Below are 27,227 nucleotides of genomic sequence, written 5' to 3' on the forward strand. Positions count from 1 at the left end.
GTTTTGAGGTACATGTAAGAACTGCATTTTTTCAATGGATTATTAAAGACCCTTCCCCTCCCCGAGATGTGTCCTTCTTTCTAGTTCTGCTGGAAACAGTGGTCAGTTGTACCAAGATCAGTGTCATCTCTAGCTTTAGTTTTGAACCCTCAGTCCTGTGCCAAATTGTCAGATACTCAATCGATCAAGTAACAACTCAGTGACATTAATGAAGTCTACTATATCGGCGTCAGATCAGAATCATGGAAGGGATGTGTGCGTGTGGGCGTCAGTTAACTGGTCCATCGTTGACGTCATTCCTTCTTCCAGATGACTTGTCAAAGCATTCCCACTTGAATTGTTCCATTGTGAAGGAGATAGGTCAGATATGATGATCATGAGACTTGAGTCAGAGGATTGATCAGGAACTGACCAGGAAGGTAGAGCTCTTAAAGAGGAAGGTAGATCATCCAACCAAGGAAACTCGGCTGACGGATTAGACAAATTTATGGAAAATGTCAGAAAAGTGTCGATCTGAATATAGACTCATTGACTCCTCTTTATCTGTGCAAAACTGCAAGTGCAAATGAAAGTTCCTTGGGCAATTTGGCAATCAAGATGATCAGCCTTTTGGTATGTGACCTATGGCTTGGATGCCAGCTGAGTGGGTGACTCGGGTCATAAAGGCCACTTGATTAGCTACAGACCCCACTGCCATAATCACATACTGCCTGAGTATCACTATTCAAGCAAACATCATCTTGATAATGTGGCGAACGCCACTTCCATACGCGGGCATAAGTAGCCCATCATAGCACAGCAGTTATTGATGGCGTGTTACCATGGATATGGATTTGCCAATGGCGAAAACACGGCAGGCGAAGATTTTCTTGCTGATTGCAACCCTTGAACGAAGTGTTCCTTAGGAACCAAGCCAACTTGATGTGCTTTTGGGTTTCCTTGGTAGCTGACATTACATGCTGTCGTTACTTGGCTATGTTCTAATTACATTTTTCTTCAGTAGTGGATGAGACCAACAGGTAAATCAGCAAGGACACCAAGCCGTGAATCCCTTTACCCGAGTTGCAGTCATTTCCTATAGTAGAGCTTAAACCAACATAGCTTACCTTTAACATTCTTAACATTGCTTCCTTCTTTCTCTCTGCAGGCTACATGTGTGAGCAACCACTGACGGTGTGAAGATGAACCAACACCCAGATGGAAGTCCCAGCCCCCAGTTCACGCTCTCCAACAAGGAGTTGCGTGAACTTATGGAGACCCGCGGTGCGGAAGCGGTCACCAAAATTCAAACAGATTTTGGCGGCACGCATGAATTATGTAAACGGCTATTCAGTTCACCAGCTGAAGGTAAGTGGTGTCCTAATATAAAGATAATGCTGCTTGCATGATAGGAAAAAAAACCCTTGTTGATACTTTGATTACAGTGATAATCTAGCGTGTATGAACCCTCAATTACAACAGCAATAACCCGCAGACTACCAGCATCAGTTTCACTGTTTAAATATCACCCTTTCGGCCTGATACCTTCCTGCTCTCGGGTCCTTTATCAAAACGCTCATTTCACAAATTCCATTTGACCATTCGGTTGTGCTGATCAGTCAGGTTGATTGTATTAGAACATAGTGACCACAGATACTGTCTATTTCCATGATTGCCAATTAACATTCGTCGCAGAGTCCAGGGAGAATAGATTGCAGTGCTATTCATGCACACTTCCCCGATATTGAATTTGGCGGCCATTTTGTTGGCAACCGTGCGAGTTTCATCCATAAAGCTTTTGGTTGAATATTCTTGTAAAAATCAATGTAAAAATCTTTTATGTTGTTATCAATTCAGAGTCGGCACATCCTTAATGACCCCCACTCTGACTACAAATTAGCTGATAAATTACTGTAATTTAATGATATCTTTGATTTAGCCAAATTGACTAAAATATAAATTTCAAACTGATTAACCACTTTATTCATTTTGTTGACCTCAGTATTGTAATTTGGTATCTAAAGCATTCTCGAACCTCGATCTTTCCAGGCATAAGTGAAGACGCAACCGACCAACAAAACCGATTGCTATTCTACGGATCGAACGTTATACCACCCAAACCACCCAAAACGTTCCTGCAGTTAGTCTGGGAAGCATTACAGGATATTACTCTCATCATCCTTATAGTAGCAGCTATCATCTCATTAGGATTATCATTTTATAGACCACCATCAAATTCATGTAAGTATAAGTTTTTAGATATTTTCCCCTTATAACTAACAAATAACTAATGAAATATCAATGATATACCTGTGCTTGTTGCACCATGCTTACAAGCAGCATGTTATTTGCTGGCTATACATACTTTCCCCAAGCATACCATGATGATATCTGTCTCATTTCATTGTGACATTTCCCATGATGGATTTCAAAGCAATAGGATTAGCAGATGTGTCAAGATGTTTCAAGTATCCCAATGACCTTTAAAAGGTTGTTGTCTTTTGGATTAAGTCTGGACGACCCAACTAAACATGGATATTCTGCTTGATATCTTGACTGCACCAACTGGACTATCCAATGGGAACTGCAGCAATGACTGGACTATCCAATGGGTTGGATTATACAATGGACTGGACAATACAATGGATACTGTATTGGAATTCTGTCACAAGTGGATGTTATTCTGTCACGGAGTACATGAAATTGTCATCACTCAAGAGGATAACAGTAAAACTCTGATATAGTAGGACCACTCTCAATTCCCCTGTTCTGGATATTTTCGATGTAACAGGTGATAGTGTAGCATCGCCAATAGTAAGGATTCATGGATGGAGGGAATCTGCAACATGGAAATCCACATTCCTTCCAGTGGATTATGAACCTGAGGTGATGCGGAGCCTTAATACTTCAAGGAAAATTATGATTTTACCCAGTCGGGACATGCAAACTGTATCTCAAGCCAGTTCATGATATGATGATTTAAGTTAAGGTTCTCTACCTTTCAAATTAGTAGAGTTCTTTATAACTTTTGACCTTTCAAATAAGTAGAGTTATTGGAAATTTTTCCATGTATGTCATGTATTCCCCTCCAAAAGTGTGTGAATCTTCCCTGTACCTAATATTCGACATTTTCCCTCTAATTGCGTCAAAATAGCGGAGGCAAGAAAGGCGGATGGTGAGTAGGGCGTCTGCAGGGCCGTCCGATGTATTCCTCAGTGCCTCTGACAGTTGTCAACATTTCCTTAAATTTTGTTTCTTTGAAATGATGTAGGCTTCACAGCGTATCTAGAAAATGTCAAGTAAAGATTACAAAAGATAGATTTGAGCGGTGGTAACTTGTGGTGTTTGAAAAGCGTTGGTAGATGCTCATCTTACTTCGGTTAGTCCAACCCTTCCTCAACGCTGGCGACCGGCCATTATTATCTGAGACTCTTCACCAACTGTCAGAACCACCACCACTCTTCATTCTTCAACCATGTCGAGCAGAATTTCTTTTCGTTCAGTGCGGTTGTCAGATTTGTTGCAATGGTTGTGGACATGTACGTAGATACATGAGGACTTCCATGTTCTCACATTGACGATCCGCAATGAGATGTGGACAAAGCAATACTTAATATTTACCCACCACACACTTCAGACAAATGATAGGCTTCATCATTCTAATCAAATAAGTCTGTTTAAACTGGAGATATAGTCTTGTATCATTAATTTGAAGCATGTTTTCTTGGTGCGCTGTGGATCACCCTTTGACTTTGTCAGTGTCTTCATGATCGTTTAAGCCTAAATGTATAGTATTTTACTGTTCCGTAAACCTAGATACTTTTGTTGGCTGTTAGTTTCTGCTGATGCCTATGAAAAAAATTGTAGCAGTCATCATTCTGTGATGAGAAAAAACCTTTAGGAAAAGAAGTAGTATGAAAGAAACCGTGAAAATATGTGGGTTCACACTGCACTGCACTGTAATAGTAGGCCTACCAAACTGTTATCAAGCTTTTAGTGTACTGAAATCTTCTTTTTTAGCTTAATTGAAGTATTCCCATGTATTTATCATATGATTTATGTACAAGATTATCTTTCATTTATTTGCTAGTGCATCAATTTGTTGTGACACCCCACCCTTGTAAAGAAGTTCTCATTTATATTTCACCAGCTTGCTATTGCTATTCATCAGAAACGAGTGATAACAAATGGGCTGGTTCAAAATTGCTGGTAATCTGTCAGTTGAGAATATTCGCAATATTCTGGTAAAAGTTTACCATCAGACTTGACTTTTGACATGGTACGATGCCAGTGCATGTGCATTGCCAGTGCATGTGCATACATGCAGTGTTGGTCGTCGCCCTATTCCAAAAAATTGACTTCATTCCATGCGTGTGTGGAGTTCTATCATTGGAATACGGAATTGATTTTTTCTGAAGGGCAAGCCTTGAACATGTTGCGAGAAGCTATGCATAATTCATCATTGTTGAGTATGCATTGTCGAGTTTGACTTGACAAGTCTTCCTGAACTGCTGCTGTACTGATTAGCTGTGGGTCCAATTAAAATAATCATCAGTGGCCTATTATGATAATGTTGAGTAAAAATCTATCATGTGCTACTCTGTTTCATGATATCCTTTTGATTTATTTACATTTTCACAGAGTCTGATTTCCCGGTGTGATAGTTTTCAACAAAACTTATGTTATCTGAAGAACTTGGCCATGTCTCATGAAGTAAATGTGCTCCTTGATTTGACCTCCTTCCTCATTTCAGCCTATTTTACTTGCTTTATACTTACTTTTATTTGCTTCCTATCATGCTTTTTGTAGCCAAAGAAGAACAAGGTGCATCACAAGTTTGCTTTTAAAATCGTCTGTCTTTGTTGAATTCCTCCCTTTGCACGTCTGCTGCAGAAAGATACTGTTCAATCAGATTGGCATACAAATGTCTAAAAACCTAAGGCTCATGAGAATCAAAGGAGTAGTGTTTCAATGATGATACCAGTCCAAAAGTAATGAAGTTTACTTTGTTACAGAGGGCCATCAGTATAGGTAAATCATTTGGTGCATCCTTTATTCTGTAGAGTGATGCAGCTACCACTATATAGTGCAACAAGAATGAAGTTATGTTTTCCTCGACTCATGTTAAATGAACCAGACATGGTATTGAATTGAAAAATCTGATGCTGCCAGTATCATGTTCGGTATCTTTCTGTCTCAGATAATCTAATCAATCCCCTGCTCTTCACTGAATAACATTTGATAATCCTATACTTTCTATGTTGTTGTGTGTTCAACTCTTGTCTATCATTTCTACAGAAGTTTCCCAAGGATTGAATTCTGATTGTTTGAACTCGACTATGGGAACTGTCTTAACTTTCACCTGTCCCAATCTCCCACAGCAACTTTCAGGTCAAGTTAACCCACTCTCTCCATCTCTTATGTCACCACCTTGTGGCAACATTGGTCTTTCACACAAAAACCGATTTTGCACCAAAAATCACTTGTCTGGGATGATATATAGATAATGGGTATGTAGCGCTCGCAACAACCGATATTTGAGGGTGAGACCTGCAGATGTGCTCACATGCAATGGAAATATCTCCTTTGAGGTGGTAATCTCTGATGCATGCTACAAGAATTGGTGATTGCTGCAACCTGTGATATGTCAAAGCATTCCCCCACTGGTTGGTACAGCGCCCTTCTTAGTAAAAAAGCCAGGCATATGATTTATATCACTCTATCATAACATAAGGAATGGCAGTACATTTTCTATGTCAGTGTGACATATTTGTTGCATCGTGCTCAGTATCGGTGCATATACGATCAGATGCCCACATATGCCTGGATGTCAGTGACTCGGTAACAGGTGTGTTGAACTTGTAATACATATTTCTCCATAATTATCAAATAACATACAACATCATATATAAATAAATTATGGAATAATCAATACCTGTGTGTTCTCGGCAGATTGCATTTAGTGCCTTCTATTTAGATCTATCTCTGTCTTTAGTTTACAAACCATTAATTGTTAGGCTTTGCCCAAAACTCTCAGGTCATTACGACCTGATCCAGGTCATCTTCGTCATTACATTTCAATACAGGGTGAAAAGGGCCTTCGCTGGGGATTGGATGCTGGCTTGGCATTGATTCCAATCCAAAAATTTACGATTGCTGCTGCTGCTGCTGCTGCTGCTGCTGCTGATGATGATGATGATGATGAATACCTGTGTATTCAGGAATACTGCTTTGCACAGTCTGCCTTGAGTAACAATTCTTCACAATTTGCATATAGGGTTCTTCCCTCGTGCCCCAGCATTTCAAATAGTTCGTAGAACAGACCTTGACCTATTTGTGTTTCCTTGTTGCAGTGGGTGCTGACGATACTGAATCTGAGGCCGGCTGGATAGAGGGTGTTGCCATCTTGGTCGCTGTCGCTGTGGTTGTCTTAGTCACAGCTTTCAATGATTGGAGGAAAGAGAAGCAGTTCCGTGGTCTGCAGAGCAAAATCGAGGGCGAGCACAAAATTGCTGTCATCAGAGGAGGAAATGTGCTCCAGTTGCCAGTATCGGACATTCTGGTTGGGGACATCTGCCAAATCAAATATGGTAAGTTTGTGGTGCAGTTGCTTGTTTCAAACATTCTGGTTGGGGTAATTTGCCAAATCAGATATATATGGTAAAGTTGGGTTCGACAGATTTTAAGAGCGGACAAATGATATGAAAAAAAAATTCCTCTTGGAATCAAACAATTTCATGGAGACAATGTGCTAAGTTTGGCCACTGAAGCTGTTGTGTGACATGGTTATTCTTTCATTCGAATTCTCAACTTCTGTTTACATTTTCCAGGTGATCTTCTCCCAGCAGACGGCATCGTCATTCAGAGCAATGACTTGAAGATCGACGAGAGTTCGCTGACTGGTGAATCTGACCATGTCAAGAAGGGAGAAAACATGGATCCCATTCTCCTGTCAGGTAATCAGGGGTGCACTTATTCAACCCAGGCTTGAGTAGACGACAACGATCGCCCCCCTCTTTCTTTACTTGAGCAGATGACATACATGAACATATGAACATTGCCAACTTCTTTACTTGAGCAGACACCATCAATTGCTCACTTTAAATCTTTACTTGAACAGACGAAATCTATGCCCACTTTACTTGTGCAGATGACATCCATTGCCCACTGCTTTACTTGAGCACAATTATACCTCTCTCTTCCAGGCACGCATGTGATGGAAGGAAGTGCCAAGATGTTGGTGACTGCAGTCGGCCTCAACTCGCAGACTGGTATCATCTTTGCGTTGCTCGGAGCATCCCACGGAGACGAGGAGAAGGATGACAAGAAGAAGAAGAAAAAGAAAACTGACGAAGGTGGAGGTGAGATTCTTGGCTTCTGCTTTCATTGTGATTTCTTTGGTCAGGTTATCTCTCCAACAGTGGGGCTCAAATCAGCTTCCTTGTGACATTGATATATACACTTTGATCAGGCTACCCTGGTTTTCTGAATCTATTCTACAATATGAATGGCTTCAGCCATTGTTAGTATCTTTTTGGCTCTACATCTCACATGCTTTTGAATTACAGCATAAGTGTACCATTGGTAGAGAGATGCCTGGCCCTTAGTCAGCACTTATTTTACATTCCCCAACTCATGCCGAGTTGTTGAGGAATATGCATGGCAAACCATTGATTTCTTGACAGTTTATCTTTTGCTGTGATTATTCGATGTAACAGCTTATGTCTTTATGCAATGGACGCAATTCTGGATGTGACCTAAGCTATTCCTCGAAGCTGACATACGTCAGTGATCCTCCCGGTATTCCATACCTTCTCCAATAAAAGACTAATTCCTACTTTCCATCCATTTCCCTTGTGACCTTTATCTTTTATCAAGTGATGAATACTGTACCGGTACATCTACTTCCCTGTTGTATTCCGTCCCAATGTATTCTATCAAGTTGACTATCCTGCAGTACTGGATGTGACCTTCTCCAATAAAAGACTCTCTCCTACTTTCCATCTATTTCCCTTGCGACTTATATCTTCTATCAAGTGACAAGCTCGATACGTCTACCTCCCTGTTGTATTCCCTATGTATTCTATCAAGTTGGCTATCCTGAAATTCGGATGTACAATATCATTTCTTTCATTTCCTCTGTTAATTTTGTCCCCAAATTGAATCCTAAAGGAGACATTGACATATACTTGGGACAATATCCATTGGTTAGTAGGTCGCCACAAGTATTCTAGGAGAGCTTACTCTGGTTTTTCTCGTGAACTTGACGTTGGCGAGAACGGAAGGTTGTATTGCTCTTTATGATTCTTCAAGCAAAATACATTCATTACAAAAAAAGATATCTCCTTTTTGGACTCGCTCCTCATTTTGTGCATGAGATATTGAAATATTTCCCCCTCAACTACCCAACAATGCATGCAGAGCAATATGTCACGTTGACTTTAGTTGTCGGTAATTTTCCGTGTCACTGGCAACCAATTCGTATGAATAAATGAGATTAAATTGACAATATAATAACCAGTAAATCACACACATGCTTGGTAAGTTAAACATTCAATAGAGCAGCTTTCGATCAGCCTGCCCTGGTTTTCTGAATGATATCTGCGCTATGAATGGCTCGGGCCATTTATTTACAAAGTGGAGGTTTTCAGGCCTTTGTAAGTTGACAGTAGGCCTGTGACTGTTGTTTATCCTTCTTATTCTCAGTGTGAGTTGGCATTATTGCTCATTATTGGAGTTGGCATTATCGAAGGTCAATCCAGGGAACTGCTCAATTGCCAGTTAAACCTTCGAAATGCGAGGCTGGGGAAAGTGTCAAGACATTGAGTGATATGAATAAAGACTAGCAAATGCTTTTACTTCAATTTTGTACAGAAAGGCCCAGTGTAAATGTACATGGAGTTTTAGATAAAAGCATTTGCTTGTCTTTATTCATATCACCCATTATCTCGAGCTCAGACTTTTGGGGCATTTGAAGTAATTGAGAAAGACTTCGCAGGAGTATGCCACCTGATATTAGTTGAGAGGACCAGCAAAACTCCTGCCGCTGATACGTAGCTCCGACTGTCACTTGGGGGTGGAATTGTGTAAAAGGGACATTGTGACATCGATTTTGTCTGAGCTCTGACGTCATTTTTGCTGTACTTTTTGGCACATACCCTAAAAACTAATGCAGCTCTTTGCTTGGCCTGAAAAACACCTGATTGAGCATGAGAGCTGATGACACAGCATGCCTCACATTACAGTGCGAACCCTTACATCATGGATGTCAAGCATTAATCATGCAATAACCCCATCAATTGGTGAAAAACAAGCAGATTGGTGTTATTGGTTTTATTACCAGACTCTGATTGACGTCAACCGTTCACTGATTGTACTGCCGAACAAACAATGTAGACACTGATTGGGTCATCGCGCTGTTACATGCAGTACTAGGTTGAGTTGGAAAGTCTGGTTAACCCATGTACAACATCCAAAATTATCTCGGACCATATGTCTCTTTGATATAAACCTAGTTAGGACTAAGTTTCAAGTTCATAGCAAGCATTTGCTTACTCTGGCTTTCTTTGGCTGGTGACAAGTTTCTGTGGGGTGTGTCCCCCCAGATATTGTTATGATTGATGGTGTTCCAAAATGGCAATCATTCATGATGATTTTGGTCTTCTTTATGCAGGATATCCCATGGACAGTTGACTGGAGTGATAAATGACTTTTGGAATATCTGTCCTGTTTCAAGATGAACGCAGCCTTTAGTAATCTTTTCATGCGCTCAGTGGTTCTTATCTTTTTATGAACTCAGCAGTTCTTATGACTCTGTGTCAGTGTTTAGCGGAGCGTGCCTTGTCCGTGATCAAATGTGTTGCTGCATCCTTTGGGGTTTGAGGAGAAATAACACAATCTCCTTCAATCTCCGGCAATGACAAACACTTCATCCATGTCTTGAGATGAAAAAATATCCTCCACAGGAGTGTTGGACTTGTCGTCACCATGATATTGCTTTTCAAATTGTTCACCTTTGACCTGTCTCAGTTTTGTATCTTCAACACTGGAAGAACAACTAATCGAAAAAATCGTTTCCGTGGTTACTCAGTGCCAGGTATTGGTAAAGTGGCTTCACTAGCCTGATGGACTATTGAAAAGTGACACATTCGACCTCTCTCAGATGACAACTAACTAATGCCATAGACTAGAGTACTTAGTTGGCCTTTCAGTCCCCTTGGACATAGCTGGGTACAATCACTTAAACAGTACCCTTTCAACACTAACGACCTCTCCTTTACCCTTTAATTCTGAACCTAACACTATTGCTAGCCTGGCTGTAGCTCATGCTCCTCTGCTAAGAGGCAGGTCTCATAGAAATAATGTCTAACACTTGTGTCCAGCAGCATTGAGTATGCATCATAATTAAGCTAATTACAATTTCATTATTAGCATGTTCATTTAATTATTTTATGCATTTAATGATACAGAACTGGCAAACCAGTCCCATCTTCACGGGCCACGTGACTTCTGCGCTGAAAGCAGATTGTGAATTGCTGCAGAAATGGTTCCGAATTCCCAAAGTCTGGTTTTCAGTTCTGTGCATGGTAATATTATGCACTCATCATTTTAGAGATGCTTGTATTTATCGCTTTTGTACTAACTGCTTGTTATTATTATTTCTTTCATTGCTTGCCTCACCCAGGACAAAGCGTACCATGTAAGTAGTACACACATTTAGTCAACATAGTTACACCTAATATTTTTTTGATATTATTGTCATCTTATGCTCAGTGGACTTGATATGTTGACCTTTAGCCCATTATGGCAGAGACATCTCATGCATTTATTTGGAGATGCGCCTTGATTTTTTCCCCGACATGTTTGGTTTCGGGATGTCTGTTGGAAGTTTTCTGGGATCAAAGTAATTGGTACACTTTGGGACAAAAATTTTATCTGAATGTGCAGTGGTTAGTGAGTTTGACTAGTCCGAACACTGATGGGTCAATTATATCAAGTTCAGTCGAGCCAATTAAGTATTTACTTGTTAATAGGTGATGATATGCTATGTAATGTGCTTTTTGATTTCTGGTAGCCTGCGACAATCAGGAAATGACCCATTTTGGTGAAGGAATAGATAGTGCATCGCCTATTGGTCTAATGCTGGACTACATAACCCTTGGCTTATTTCCCTTAGTTCTTCTGTTCTTTGATCTTACATTCGAAAACATTAAAACATGACACATGAACAATACAGACCCAAAACATTTTTGTTTTCTTATTAATTTTTTAAAATGGCATCAAATTAAGTTTGAATTCTACTTCGTTTGCTTCCTTAGCTTGCTGAAATCATACTACGTCCCTTAATTTAGGTTTTGGTATCTTGAGTTTATTTTGGGGCTCTTAAATAAATGGGTCATCAACTGCAGTGTACATGTATTTATTATATGATTGTGACTGTCTGTGCTGTTGTCTAAATCGTTGAAAAGGTAAAAATTTGTCAAATTTTATGTGGTCAGATTAGTCTCAATTTAAGCTAAAATATCAGATAGATTCTTGCAGTTGAAATGAATGTTGAAGACAGTGAGAAACATTGAACTTGGTATAAATGACGAGGCTTGAATAAAATGGGAAATAACTGTGTTCATCCAATGAAATAAAAGTTTATTTTCTCATTGTAGAAAGAGTTAGATCCTTTTCAAACTATCTCCACCCTCCCTGCTTCTTTAGTTCTTTGACGCTCAACCTGGATGTGGCGACAACGTGCACGCAACAGCTGCCTGAAACAGCCTGTTAAGGATCATTTTGAAGACAACTATAAAGATGTCAAGAAATCGCTGTGCCTTTATCATTTTTACGGCAAAAGTTTAATTGTTTTGAAGTCAAAAGAAATATGCTGCCTTTCATCGTTTGGAGGCAACTTGCAACAGTCATGACAATCGAGACACACTGTATATTGAAGTATAAAGAAATTGAATCACACTGAATCTATCAGAATCATGTCATTATTCCAAGTCTGTTGCCATGGAAGCCCTTTCAGACTTGTTGCTATGGAACCCGATATTCTCTAATTCACTGTTTGAACTTTCAAACCTTTAATTTTTTGCATGAAGAAAATGTCACCTTGAATAATTGTAGATTTATTTGATTTAAGGTTCCAAAGCGTATTTGTTTATTGAGTTTTCCCCAAGCATGACTCATGCAGAAATCTCCAATAACATGGAAATATGAATATCCCTGAATTTGTTATTCAGTTTGTTATTGAGTTATGGTAAAGTTGATTAAGTTTTCCTTATGAATATTTGATAAATCTGAACAAGGTTGCTGTTGATTTTCAGGTGCTCATTGCCCTTATTTACATTTGCTAGTTGCTTCATTTTGCAACGTGTTCAGGCGTAGATAGAGCCCAGAACCCCTGACAACATTTTGATGTTATGTGAAGCATTTTAGAAACCCGATTTTGGCCAAATTTATTGCGAGACAGTGAGGGTGTTGGGTCGTACAATTTGCATAGTTGAAACCTGCCAGGTCACATTATTTGATTTTATTCACAATTTCATTTTGATGCTTTTCCAGTCATATAAAGTTCTGCAAGAATAACATAATGAAATATTGAGAGGATGATTTTTAAAAGCATATCAAAGCTGTCTCGAACATATTTTTTTACTATCATATTGCACACAGTATCTTTTATTCTAAATTACTCAAACTTCTTTTCAATCAATCTGACAAGCTCAATTTATTAAAGATCACATGAAAAACAAAGTCCTGGAAGTGTAAGGATGGTGTTTGAGCCACCGTTCAAGGATCAGACCATGGGAGTATTGGTGCATGTTCAGTTGATGATAAAAGCATCATCTGGTCTGACCCACCTCCCCACCTTATGACCTTGACCTATCAACTATGAAGATTACATTTATCCTATTCCACTTACTTCACATGAGATCATATTTACCATCACCAATGTCGTTCACACCAAAATGTGTCCTTGAACTGTCATCATTACCTTTGACCAATAAACTATGAAGATTACATCCCATTCCACACACGCATATGATCATAGTCACCTTCACCAATGACCTTGACCCAAAAAATTGACTTGAACTGTCCGACTGGACGATATTTGACCTTAAAACCTGACCCCAACATTCATACTGATGCAACTGATGAAGAAATTCCATAAGAATGATCTTAGCGTAATATGGATTTTTAATATTGTGGCCAAAACCTTTCAGTTATTTTTTTGTCTGTTCATATATTGTGTTTGAAACAGTCCAAGCTTTGTTGTGGTTTTGTCTAGTCCCGGTACACACTGTGGTTGTCAAAGTCTGTTGATTTCAGGAAAGAACTCAAATCTTGTCCCCAGGTAGGCAAGCGACATGTCTTGAATGCACTGTATGTCCAGTGGTCGAATGATGCCCAAGGTTTTAGAGTTCTTTTCTAAGTGATTGGACTTTCAGCTTAAGTTTTAAACTGGAAAAGTTTCATCAACAAAAAGGGTCATTTTCTCCAATTGTTACAGAATACTAGAAATCACCAGAAAGCACAAACAAGACACTAAGTGCAGATTATTTTGGAGAAACCTTGTTGCATGTGTATACTTGTCACTAGTATCAGTCTAGTCTAGAATTCAAATGAACAATATTGTGATTTTTAGCTCGTGAAGTCCTTGAGTCTTATGTCCGATTCTTGATTAATTTAAATGAGATTGAAAGGAGAATTTAGATTTCGTTGCAATACCAATTTATTTTGCCTTACTAATTGCATTTGGTATTAAGCATGAGACCCACGAATGAATTAAGCAGTTATGTTATAATCCTTTTCATTCTGCATGAATTTTTGAACTTGTACAAGTAACATACAGATTGACAGAAAAGTAGAGAAAAAATTAGTTGTCATATTATTCTCGTAACAATTTTGATATCACACCCTTCACCCCTAAATCTTTAGCATGGACTTCTCCATTCGAATTATTGGTTCAGTCCATGTAAGGTTTGTAGGGGCGCAGAAGTGGATAACTGATAAATGTTGTCGCTGCTTTGTGCACAGAAAATGTATCTGAGTTTAGCTCGATCCATTTAGTCATTTCTCTTTTTTCTTTTATTAGTACTTTCTAGCGAAGTTGACACAAAACCTGGTGGGTGTCTTGGAAAGGGATGTTATTAATACACTATTAGTAATCTTTTAGTTTCTTGTAACCTGTGCATGTTGCACTCTCCGCACTTTTAACACTCTGTTCATGCCAGCCTCACTCTCATTGCACATGACCTTGAGACTTGACCTTTGGTAGACGCTAACCTTGTTTGTGGCACATCATTGTTAATGAGGCATCCGTCACACATCTCGTGACCATGTTTTGTCAGTCAAAACACAACGAAAATTGCTTGAGTTGAAAATTGCAGAATTTTTGTTGTGTCTGTTTGTGGCTTTTTTGCATCGATTCACGTGGTAGGAAACTCCTGCATGAATAATTTGTGTTTTTGAAGAAAAAAAAGTTGACCAAGTGATGAGTTTTGCAATATCTTCAAGGCTGTCGAGGTGAGGTTGGTACTTCGGTAGATTGGCTGTGCACCCCTCTATTGCATGGAGACTTACATTGCATGATTAATGCAACTAACCCTGGTGGAGGTGTTGAATTGAAAAATGCTCTGTTGATATTAACCACTGTATTTTTTTACTGAATTAACTTACTTAAGAAGCATTAGACTATGAAAATGCTTGCTGTCATCTTCATCAGCTACATAGTCTAGTCAGCACTGTCTTCTGTATGGCGACAGTGTTCCATGCTAATTGTTAACACATCTCTCTAGGCCTAGTATTATAAATTTTGTCCCTGAAAGCTTTAGGATAAATCATAGCTACATGTAATACGATGCTTGCAAAATTTCTTGTTGAGTACCTCTCCAAACTGCCTTATCAAATTCTCTTCTTACCCCTTGTTTGAAGTCATCAAAGTCCTGTTGAGACAATTATCAGTATCAGTTCACCATCTCCAGAACTATCTGGTATGTCCATCTTCGTCGTTGTGGAGTGAGCTAATACATTTTTCTCAATCTTCCACTTCGTTGTCACAGATGACATACTCTGTGTCAGTTTTTTCAGGCAGAATGCCTCTGCCCCAGTTTAGATACTGCAAGTGCAAGAAATGCAGCCATGTTAACGATTGAACAGTCCAAATGCGCAAAGATCCATTAGGCTTATGAAATCTGTCGGTCCGAGACCAAGTTGTCCACACAAATTTCAAATCATTTCTTTCTCCCGGTCTCCTGATTTGGATCGAGTTTAACTAGCCAAGGTCCTGAAGATCATATTATTCAAACCTCATCCCCATTGAGGATCACGTGTGTTTTGCCAAATAGAATTTCCCCTTTTAATAGTCACTTGTGTGTTAGGATGAATTGATTATTTTCTTTCTCTGAACACATTTTGTCCAATTTTCGCTCTTCTTTTTCGACTCGACAGAGTCGATATTTTTTGAGTTGAGTGCTGGTAGTTTTGTAATAAGTTGCTGTGTGAGTGTTTGCCATATTACTAGATGTGCCTCGTCGTAACAGTGTTGATCACTGGAAGAATGGAGGTGATTGTGTTGTTGCCCCTACCGGATCCTGGGCATGAGGTTAATGTCAAGGTCAGATATGGTCTCAAAGTCATGTGATGAACATTTGGGGAGGCTGGCCTATACTAGGTTTAAATAACAGACTGACTTTAGACTTCCATCTTACATGTAGAGTGTTTGACTGAGTGATTTGTCTGTAAAGTCAGGAATTGAAAGTAACTCTTGGTAATATGTACAAATAAATTGGCCAGATCAAACATTTTTGAGAACTTCCTGAATCTGGTGTGAAATAGTAGAAAACTTTCAGCCTTAGATAGTTACCAGACTCTAAAGTCTGTAGATTTCTAACCTTATAAAAAACCTGAATAGTATCCATTAGAGATCGATGAGGGAAAGTGTCACAAATGTGCAGTTATAGAGTTTCTGTACAGAGGGCGCTACTTGTGTATGGTACATCAAAAAGTGTACATGGCCATGTGGAGAATGGTTGTGTACATTTTCTGATGCAAACCTGTACAGCCGACATTACCAAACTCTAGTAAATGGACGACTGACACTAACTCATGCTCCTCCTCGGGCATCCTACACTGTGTCATTCTCGCGGTCTGCTGGAGCTAGCATCCCTAAATGTCGCTTGCTGTTATATTAGCTGGCAATGATTGTGAATGCTTGGAGAACACATGACTTTAATAATAGTGACCGCTTTTTAGGGAAAATTTGATGTACCTGGTGTTCCCTTTGCGTGCTGTGAAAAGCATCCTGAGCGTGATTAATGTTCAGAACGCTCATATCTGCCATGCCAGGTGTTGTGCATGAGTAAAGGGTTACTTCCGACCAGTACAGGAATAGATTCATTTGGATTGAGACTGTGATACTGAACTGGACTGGTGTTGCATGCCTATTGCGCCATGCAAACGAGGAATTTGAGTTGTTCAATGGAGCCATTACTGCATGACGAGTGATTGCAATACCAATCAACGGCCGCATTTCGACCGCAATTGTCATGTGTCATGGCTCCATCGCAGGTCATGGCAACCAAAATTGTTTGTTTGCGCAGCGCTTATGAGACCTAGTTCTAAACTTTTAAACCTAGTGCTAGACCTTGTAGCCTTATACTAACCAATTGAGTGATGGTTTTGGTTCCTGCACGTTTTTACTTGCGCTGGTTGCACAAAATAATCATTGCATTATTCTTTTCTATAACACTCGGAACAATGCTTGTAATCAACTCAAGGTTGTTTTAAAATTAATGTCACAAGACATTTTCACTGGGAAAGGAACACTTGTTGTCATCATACGGAACTGTGTGTTATTTGTGGAAAAAATTCTCCCAAGTCCTTCACTTCATTGATAAGAACATGATTGTTCATTAGAGTACCTTAAAAGCACATGGCAATTTCATATATCTGAATAAGATTTTCGTATGATGCCAACAGAATGTTGTTGCATGGACCATTGTCGGCTCACGTCATCATTGGGCTTTTAGTGTAACGTAAGATTCCACTAGGACGTACCTTTGGGCTTCCAAAGTAGATTACATCTCTTGCTCACTCATTAGGGCTTTTGGTGTATCCGAGAACTTCACTGGAAATTTAAAAAATCTGCTCACCACATGATGGCTTTCATTGTTTATATACTGTATCGAAGCTTTTAAGCGGGTTGTTTTGTAACATACCAAATAGAGAATAAGCTGCTTGAAGAACCTAATTGAAGGCTGCTGTTTGAGTAACCTCTCTTGCAGATAGTTGTTGGTTGGCTTTGCAGCCAAAATAACCGCCAAATTAGCTGGAATAATAATCATTGTAGATTTTGTAAACATGTTGATTTGCACTGAAATGATGCTAACCCTTAGGCCATTTCAACATTTGTAAACATTTAACTCGGGTTTCCTTCTAAGATTGATAATCTTTGATCTTTTCAGCCAGTTGCGTCCCAGGATAACCCATGATTTTGATACATCTGTAAAATGTTTCTTTTCATTTCCACCAGATTCTGATGCTGGGAGTTACCGTCAGACGGGCAACTCTCACACCCCCGAAGTGAAGGCCAACACTAATGCATCCACTGATGAGATTGATGTGAAGGTGGTCGATAACAAGAAAGAGGGTGCGGAAGAGGAGGGAGAAGAGAATGCAGAGGGCGAGAAACCCAAGAAGGCGAGCGGCTTGGCCCGCAAAGAGAAATCTGTACTCCAGGCAAAACTTACAAAGCTGGCTATCCAAATTGGATATGCAGGTAAAGGCAGTGGGCGCTAAAAGAAAAACTAAAATCCAAGATTAGAGTTAGGATTTCTAAGCTGGCTGCTGATTATTAAAGGAAGATCAGTGGCCCAGTGCTAAGAGCCCCAAGCTTGAAATCAGGAGCAAGTGGGTTTGATTTCAGAAGGCCCACAATTGTGTAATCGCTGTCTTTGAACAAGACACTTCACCCTACTTCTCCCAACCCCAGGGACGTAGCTCCTAAATGGGGACATGGAAGCAAATGGGTAAAACTGTTGGAGACAAATTAGTGACATTTTGCTCCCGTCTTCAGGCCTGCTGTCACCCAGGAGTATCAGTGGATCCCAGTTTTGACTGTAGAGTTTACTTGCGATAGACAGCATCCAATTCAGGTGCTACAGTCTGGGACAGGCTCCTGCATAATGAACTTCATCACGCTACAGCCGGACGTTATATTTGTGCTATTTTCTCTTTTTCAGGCACTGGAGTGGCTGTATTAACTGTGGTGATCCTGATCTTACGTTTCTCTATCACAACGTTTGTTGTGGACAAAATGCCTTGGGATGCATATTATATTCAGCACTTTGTGAAATTCTTCATTATTGGTGTGACTGTGTTAGTAGTAGCTGTGCCTGAAGGTCTTCCACTTGCTGTTACGTTAGCCTTGGCTTATTCTGTCAGGGTGAGTATTCAAATGAATCTCCTCATTTTAAAGTAAACCCTTGACTCAATCCAAGGTTATCCTCGGGCTCTTGGTTGTTGAGCTTTAGCATATGGAGCCTTCTAAAAGCTGCCAACCAATGTCAGTTGTCTAGATAATTGTCTGCATGTTCAGTCATCTGAATTTTCTCTTTCAGAAAATGATGCATGACAATAATCTGGTACGACATCTTGATGCTTGTGAAACGATGGGAAATGCCACAGCGATCTGTTCAGACAAGACTGGAACGTTGACCACAAACAGAATGACTGTGGTACAGAGCTATATTGGAGGTAAAGTTTGATTTAACTTGCTTCTTCGTGTAGCTATTTTAATTGGTCTTTTATGGACATAGTTGCAACCAGAATCCAAGGATCCTATATAGTGAGAGGTTTGCTTTGCAAAGGATACATGTAAGTCAGTGCTCATCACAATCTACCCTCCCTTGGGTAATGCTGTGCTGTTGTGAGAATGTTAGTTTGTTTTGAAGGTATGATCATATCATAATCTACTGGCTTTCAGGGACGCACCATAAAACGACACCGGCATTCTCCAGTATTCCTGCGGACATCCAACAACTGCTTATTAGATCCATAGCAATAAATAGTGGATACACATCAAGAGTAGTGGTAAGTTTTAAGAGATCAAAACCTCTTCCATCAGGGTCAGTGCTATCAGCTATATCGTCACAGTGGGAGAGTTGTCACCAGTAGAGTGACTTCTCATTTACCAACCAACTGGCTGCATCGAAACGAGCTGCGGGCCTCGAACTTGTGTTAGTGAGGTGGCTGCCTTAACCAGTCCGTCATCAGAATTGGTTGATCACTTATCGGACAGTCAGTGATAATGTTAACGTCGATGAGTCAACTTTGTGTTGAATTACAACTTGGTATGGTGATTCAAATTGCTTTTGATTCTTTCATTCCAGAAACAAGATGCCGGTGAGCCCAAACAACTTGGCAACAAGACAGAATGCGCCTTGATCGGGTTTGTCATGGACCTCGGCCAGAATATCGATGCCATTCGCGAGGAAATCCCAGAGGAAAAACTATACAAAGTCTACACATTCAACTCAGTTAGGAAATCCATGAGCACAGTGATACAATTAGAGGGTGGCAACTTTAGATTATTTACCAAAGGAGCTTCGGAAATAGTCCTCAAAAAGTAAGTGTGTGTTGTAATCTAGCCGAGATTAAATATGACTTGTCCTGTCAGCTGGGTTCCAGGTGCTCCAGCTTTTCTCTCAAGAGGGATATCAAAAGAACTCCCCAATGACATGTTAAGCAAAGAATTGCCTATTATGGGATGCAAAGCTACTTACATATATTTTGAGAAAGAAATCAGAAAAGATTAATTTGAATGTTCGGTTTGCAGGTGCAAGTTTATCTTGGGCAGTGATGGCAAACCGCACCCTTTCACTGCTGAAGATTCAGATGAGATAGTATGCAATGTGATTGAACCAATGGCCTGTGATGGACTCCGTACCATCTGTGTCGCCTACAAGGACTTTGTCAAAGGTAGGTCTGAAACCGAATCTGGCAATCAACCAGGCATTGAATTGTGTCCTGGTGTTTATTACCTGATGATATACAAGAATGTTAAATGCTAAATTAAGATAAAGTTTTGAAGAAGATTTCATCAGTCTGTGGAAGGACACGTCATGAATATTCATGTTATCAGCGTTACCTGTTTTCTTCCTTGAAGTGTCCATAATCTTCATTGCTTTTATGTTGCAGGTCCAGCACAAATAAATGATGCTCATTTTGATGCAGAGCCTGACTGGGAGAATGAGGCTGACATCGTGACTGGTTTGACAGCCTTGTGTATTACAGGCATAGAAGATCCTGTGCGACCAGAAGTAAGTCTGATATTTTTCAAAATGTTTTGAATATATACTCTGATATGAACAGCAGTAGAGTTTATCTTCCAACTATACTCTTTAACCCAGTCTTTCTTGAAACGTCCAGTTATCCATTTATTTTGCTAAAACACGTGTGCGTTATTTTCAGGTCCCTAATGCAATCAAGAAGTGCCAGACCTCCGGTATCACCGTACGTATGGTCACTGGTGACAACATCAACACCGCCCGATCAATCGCCACCAAGTGTGGTATCCTCAATCCAGGGGATGACTTCTTAGTCTTAGATGGAAAGGAATTCAATAGGAGAATACGAGATGAAACGGAAGAAGTAAGTTGTTAGATAAACATGATTGTGTAATGAAAATTTGGAAGAAAGTTCGCTCAATTTAGAATAGTGAAATTTTCCTCTCGGTGAAGAAGCCAAAGGTATAAACACCGCTGCCATATCAGCTGTTTTATGTGGTAGATTACACAACCATCAAAAGAAATTGAGGACGATTTCCTTATCACGAAATGACTGTCAACTTCATCCCTTTAAGCATCCAATAGAGGCCATGCATTCTAACTCAACATGCTCTATACTGATAATGTCATCCTCGTACCCATTTCAGATTCAACAAGAACTCTTAGATAATATATGGCCTCGACTGCGAGTGTTAGCTAGGTCGTCACCGCAAGACAAGTATAATTTAGTGAAAGGCATTATTGACAGTAAAGTGAATGCAAACCGAGAAGTCGTAGCAGTAACGGGTGATGGTACCAATGATGGACCCGCATTGAAAAAAGCTGATGTAGGATTTGCCATGGTAGGTAGTGCCTTGGTAACACGTCATTTCTCCTCACTGGACTATATTCCTCTGTAATCTAGCTATTCACAACTTGATTAGAGAATTATTAAGAAGAAACACAGTTGGATGAGACTTAAAGCCTTGATTATTTGTACCTGAGTGTCTTTGCCGGGCAAGTAAAATATGGACCCCATGGGTTTAAACCTGTTGCAAACTAAACTTTCCCGAAGAGGAATATGATGCCTAAATGATGATGATGATACGTCACTAACTGTTTTCCTTCATATTTCAGGGCATTGCTGGTACAGATGTAGCAAAGGAGGCATCTGATATCATTCTCACTGATGATAACTTCACTAGTATAGTCAAAGCTGTCATGTGGGGCCGCAACGTCTACGACAGCATTGCAAAATTCTTACAGTTCCAGCTTACTGTAAATATTGTAGCAGTGATAGTTGCCTTCCTTGGGGCCTGTGTCATCACAGTAAGTACTGTTAAGAGAATCCTTGTACTTCTAACTACAGCAAGACATTCAGTAATAAATGCCCCAAGTGAGAAATATTTGAAGCTTGTCATGTCAAGGGCACCTCTTTGGGTGAAGGCAGTCTCATTACACCAAGAACGCCAATTGGTGCCCTTCAATAAACAGAATCCTGGATACCGTAGAGGTAGTTTATAATGATGTCTACTGGGCCCTGGGCTGTTGTGTTGCTCCACTGCTGGGTGTTTCTGCCCTTCTAGGCCTCTAGACGTCGTGGTTTACATGGTTCTTGACTTGATGGGAAGTAACTTTCACATAGAATTGCTAATGCCTTTTCTCCTATTTGTTTCCAGGACAGCCCACTGAAAGCAATCCAAATGTTGTGGGTGAACTTAATTATGGACACGTTAGCATCTCTAGCACTTGCAACGGAACTTCCCTCGGAGGAATTATTAGAGAGGAAACCATACGGAAGGACGAAACCACTAATATCTAGAACTATGATGAAAAATATTCTTGGTCATACTATTTATCAGATGATAGTTATTTTTGTTCTTCTTTTTTTAGGTAAGTTTAAACTTGTTGCAAATGCGCCAAGTTTTAAGGGAAATGAAGGATGAAGTCAATTTTAACATTTGATGAGCCGCAGGAATGAGGAATAGATAGTTTGTTATGATTTCTCTAGATGATTGCAAATAAACGTCTGGACAAAATATTCTCGTCGAGCTCCCCTTCCGGCTGATAATGTTTGAGACGCGCATCTTCTAAGTATACACCGTATAGCCCTAGGGAAAAAAGCTCACCCATTCAGATAAAACTTGTATTCCAAGAATATCTTGGAGCACGAGCACTTTTGAACATTTTATTCCCAGTTCTGGAAAAACCCTTTTAAAAATATGAATTTCTTTCATTCATTTATTAATCAGCAGGTGAAATTGTCTTCTCTTTTCCTCCTAGGTGACCAATTTTTTGATATAGACAGTGGTCGAAAGGCAAGGCTCCATTCAGCTCCTTCTCAGCACTTCACTATCATCTTTAATACATTTGTAATGATGACACTTTTCAATGAAATCAACGCACGAAAGATTCACGGACAACGTAACGTCTTCTCAGGATTACAAAGGAATATAGTGTTTATTGGTATTTGGTTGGGCACATTTGGTTCTCAGGTAGGTAGACTAGTGATTTTCTTCTTATTTATGCTCACTGATGAAATGTATTCCAAATCTAGGATCGCAACCCGAATTTTGTTGTAACAGCCTTTAAGAACCAACATACTGACCAATCTTTGCAGAAACTTCAAGTGGATTTTCAAACATTGTTGATGACTATGTCGATATCGAAGCTATTCGTAGGTAATCTCAAAATTTGAATGGTATGGAATACCTATAAATGCCTAGAGTGTAACTCATGGAGGCATGCAGATGAAACATCTTGGATGCTTGATATTGTAATGACCATTTCTCTTGTATCAGTATCTCCTGTATTCTCTTCAGATTATAATTGTTCAACTTGGAGGAGTAGCCTTCTCAACAGCCGGTCTCACATTAGATCAGTGGATGTGGTGCCTCTTCTTCGGTGTGGGAGTGCTGGTCTGGGGACAGGTAAACAACACCTTTCATTTTGAGATATTTTAACCATACAAAGACTGAATTGTTCAGCCAATCAACTAGCTTTTGCAGTTGTATACCTTTTAACAACTTTGAATATCGGTTATGCAGTTAGAGATATCTTGGTAAATTTTCACAGACCTTATGATTTCCTTGAGGACCCTGCTCTCGATATTTACAGATTTGCTTCTTCGATTGCTCTACCATGCCAAATTGATTGTTCCAAGTCGTAAGGGGTTAAAATGATCTCCACACTGTTCTGTTTTCAGCTCGTGACATCAATACCAACCCATAAACTGCCTCACAACTTGAGTTGGGGCTCAGGAACAGCCGAGGAGATCGACCGGATGGAAGAAAACCTTGAGGATGCACCAGTCGATGGGGTGGACCAGGATATGGGTCGACGCAGCGGCCAGATCCTGTGGGTGCGAGGGCTGACCCGACTGCAGCACCAGGTAAAGCATGTAGACTGCACGAGATTTCTGTTAGCCAGGCCATGTGTATGTGTGGTGTGGATGTTGTAGCGCTGTTGTGCTAGTTTGTAGGGTGTAAGTAGTCTTGCTAGCTGTGATTGAGCTTCCTTGGACAGCAGATGATGAGGCCAGGCCAAGGTAAGGTTTTTCTGCTGACATTGCTGTTGTGGCCAAATCATCCTCATTCATGTTGTATGCACACTTTCATCACATGCATCATGATAGACATTTTCTCATCGCTTGCTATTGGTTTGGAGGTTTTGGACAAAATTTGGATGTGGTTTTGAAAAGTTTCTTTAGAGCATGGTGGATTTTTAAAAAGCTTTGGTGTTTTGGATACGGTTTTTCTTCTTTTTGGTGTTTATCTACTTGATGTTTGAATTTCAGACAATGAGAATTACTTCTTTTAGTAAGATTTTGCATTTTGATTTCAAAATATCTGTCAACAATTGAATATTTTTGAAAGGAATTTATCACATTTTATGATGTCATATGTAAGTTATGTGCATTGCTTTTGCAATGATTGAAGAATTTAGGATCGGGGAAATGATGGGATCGAAAGGTTGTCTGCTTACTCAAGATGTTTGCATCACTCTATGGAATTCTATTTGGCCATCATGCATTTAGTTCAATGAGCATTGGGGTCTTTTTACCCAAAGGTGAATAAGCCCATTCGTTCTTTGCTTTGGATCAAACTGTGTGTACAGAGCAAGATTGTACATATTTCCATATCATCTTCATCTCAAGCACACTCTGTCTGTGGCATGATAGCGATTCCTATAATACACAATAAAGTAGAATCTGTCTTAGACGACAAACTTGTCAAATGGGATATAGAAAAGTAGGTTTTGTGTTCAATATGCTAATTATAACTATCCGTCAAAAAATATGGCCCTGAGGTATATCTTTGTTTAGACTGATGAGTTACAATTTCTCCTTTAGATTTTTGAGACAATATCGTTGTATTTTCAGATGAAGTTTGTTGAATCAATATTATTTATTGACATTTGGCAGTATCAGGGATTGTTGTTGATAACGTTAATGTAAAAAAGTGTTCAGATCATTGAGTTCAGTTGGTTTGCATCTTGCACTGTATCTGTTGTATATACCACAAACTGTAATGTAAACCTGAACATTTTCACTGGCTGGTTAATTTTGCTGATACCTTGATAATAAATAGTGCAAAATCATTCTCTCAAATGGATAACCGAAAGTGTTGACCGTCTGTTTGACATCTGCCAAAATAAAAAAGCCTTAAATCCGTGAAAATATTTAGGTTTACAGATGTCAGTGTCAGCCATGACAAGTGTTCTGTATATAATTTCCATGATGTCTTATTCTGCATTCCAAACGCATGGTACATGTAGTGTCAGTGCCAAACATACAGTACATCAGCTTGCTGCCTTCAAAACCCATGACACATATCAGTACTTCAAACTATTACAATATCCTGCATTCACATATTACGCAAATCCTTCATACATTACGCTTGGAATGTTTGTGTCAATCGTGTTAACGGTTTTATTGATTGATATACTCATTTACAAACAATTACGCGCTTATTCATGACCCACTGTCGACATCCCGGATCACTTGATGTATATTGATGATAGGCAAGAATACATGATGCATTCGTTGATCTCCACACATCATTGTCAGTGTTCTACACATCCACATGCACATGATGTGTTATAGTCTGTGTATTGGATTCATTACATACACAACACATACACATACACATGATGTATTATAGTCCTTGTGTTGGATGTATAAATGTAATGCATGGAAGTCACTAATTTATGTTATGTATTCACTGATTTATTTTCTGGTAACTGGGATTGAGAAATATGCAACATAAAGTTTTAAACAACAAGAAAAATTTCAATGTTCATGCAACAAGAATTGGTCTATTTAAACATGTTAGAAGTCTGATGTTATCATTTGAATGTGTGGTGATGACTCGCTCAAGTTCATCGTGATAGGGAAATGGTGCTGCTTAATAGATTTCAAATGGAGATGCTGAATCATTTACCATTTAGTTCCTAGGCTTAGAAATTCATGCCCTATTTTCACAACTATTGACAACTTTTTAAGAAATTTTGTTATTACTGTTGGGTCACAATAGTGTTGTATTGATGAGCAGGATTAAAGACAATCTATTAATCAGGTTTATGGTTTTGTTTGGGCAACTTTATCTCATTTGTGAAAACTGGTCGAATTTTTGAGATAGAAGATACATGTAAGTTGCTGTTGTCAATGGTTGTGGAATGCATGAATTAGATGAACTTCACCAAAACTGTGGACTGTAGTAAACTAATTGAGGGGAGGTCATGTAACTCTTGAGGAGATTGTATTTAGCTTAGAGCTAGCACTCAAACCCTGCTCAATCTTGTTTCTTCAAATCTAAGTTAGTTACTTGTATAGGGTAGGGCATTACATTTTCCACACTGTTTGACAAACAGGACTTCTTTAGGGTTAGACACCCCCAATATCATTTCAACTTTGTCCCATCTTTCAACACATCATTTCAGTACATTGCTCTCTCATCCTTATCTTTTGTATATTCTCTCTTTTTGTACACCATTGACAGTATCTGCATACAAGTACCATTAGCCTGTAAGGACTGATCTCTTGACTGAAAGCTTTGCCGAATTTAAGCCTTCAAAATGGCAATAATACACACAATGTGTCGATAATTTGTCGTCTGATGGTCGTTACTGATGCTTCAAACATTTTATTCTTGGTAATGTTCAAATCAGGAAGATTGGTACCTGTGCCTGTCCTCCTCTGACTGCTGATATTATGGGGTTGATTTCTGAAATGTAGCTGTAAATTATTGTGATGATCAGCCCTTACAGGCAGGGTTCCCTTGCATTTGACACAAAGACATTTACATACCTATATGACATGTCTCTAGCTACGACAAACGCATCAATGAACCCTTTTCTCCCCAACTGACATTTTTGAGCCCTCATGTCTGTATCAGCCCAGCTGCGCGTTTTCCAATCTCTGCACAACAATGGATTCGTCACGCACTCTGAGAGGGTCCCTTTCCTCGAGACTAAGCCGCTTTTTCACAAAATGGATATTTTACGTGCGTTGGGCGTGCGTCAAGAGCCGTGCAGTGGTGAGTTGACGTTTTATCACATGTCGATGTTCTGATCTTTCTCTCTGCGCTACATACTCTATGCATGTATTCGATGTACGACAGGGTTTCAGATAGTCAAGTGGCAGTGTGGAACTATGATATTCCACAACCAAAAACATATTTCTATCGTCCTGGAAGTGCTGTCTCCCAAGTCCTAAAACATTCCGTATTCGTCCCGCAGAACAAGTGTCCTGGAATGAGACTCTAAGTCACTGAACATAGTTATTGAGTCCCTCTCTGGGTCAATTCATTTAACACCTAAGAACTATTCTCAAATTTTTCAAGTTGGGATTGCAGTTCTCTTAGGTGAGGGAAGTTATCTGAAACTCTGGTACTATATATTATATATCATGATGGTGGCAGTCGATGAATCCACTGTTGTCTAGATGGCTGGCGCTAGCGCTTCTTGCTCCGTATTTGATGTGCCTTCCCA

At 39.6% G+C, this 27,227-nt stretch overlaps 1 protein-coding gene across 12 annotated transcripts in view; it reads left to right on the forward strand.

Annotated features, from left to right (window-relative positions):
- Window positions 1-27,227, forward strand: part of LOC135490689 (plasma membrane calcium-transporting ATPase 2-like) — a 91,438-nt gene that overhangs the window by 43,991 nt on the left and 20,220 nt on the right. For 6 of the 12 annotated variants that reach the window (XM_064776044.1, XM_064776045.1, XM_064776034.1 and 3 more), the window contains 22 exons: window positions 1,148-1,347; window positions 2,029-2,220; window positions 3,134-3,154; window positions 6,333-6,569; window positions 6,810-6,935; window positions 7,185-7,340; window positions 10,664-10,678; window positions 14,066-14,095; window positions 17,504-17,749; window positions 18,213-18,415; window positions 18,591-18,726; window positions 18,956-19,062; window positions 19,362-19,597; window positions 19,808-19,950; window positions 20,170-20,291; window positions 20,443-20,622; window positions 20,906-21,100; window positions 21,375-21,566; window positions 21,917-22,130; window positions 22,521-22,732; window positions 23,060-23,167; window positions 23,443-23,628. In XM_064776044.1, the coding sequence (XP_064632114.1) occupies window positions 1,182-1,347; window positions 2,029-2,220; window positions 3,134-3,154; window positions 6,333-6,569; window positions 6,810-6,935; window positions 7,185-7,340; window positions 10,664-10,678; window positions 14,066-14,095; window positions 17,504-17,749; window positions 18,213-18,415; window positions 18,591-18,726; window positions 18,956-19,062; window positions 19,362-19,597; window positions 19,808-19,950; window positions 20,170-20,291; window positions 20,443-20,622; window positions 20,906-21,100; window positions 21,375-21,566; window positions 21,917-22,130; window positions 22,521-22,732; window positions 23,060-23,167; window positions 23,443-23,628 (3,423 nt within the window). In that variant the 5' untranslated portion in view covers window positions 1,148-1,181. The remainder of the gene's footprint in view (window positions 1-1,147; window positions 1,348-2,028; window positions 2,221-3,133; window positions 3,155-6,332; window positions 6,570-6,809; window positions 6,936-7,184; window positions 7,341-10,663; window positions 10,679-14,065; window positions 14,096-17,503; window positions 17,750-18,212; window positions 18,416-18,590; window positions 18,727-18,955; window positions 19,063-19,361; window positions 19,598-19,807; window positions 19,951-20,169; window positions 20,292-20,442; window positions 20,623-20,905; window positions 21,101-21,374; window positions 21,567-21,916; window positions 22,131-22,520; window positions 22,733-23,059; window positions 23,168-23,442; window positions 23,629-27,227) is intronic. The other 6 variants (XM_064776046.1, XM_064776040.1, XM_064776038.1 and 3 more) reach the window with 5 other exon arrangements.

This window comes from Lineus longissimus, chromosome 7 (assembly GCF_910592395.1).
Source record: "Lineus longissimus chromosome 7, tnLinLong1.2, whole genome shotgun sequence".
NCBI classification, from domain to species: Eukaryota; Metazoa; Nemertea; class Pilidiophora; order Heteronemertea; family Lineidae; genus Lineus; species Lineus longissimus.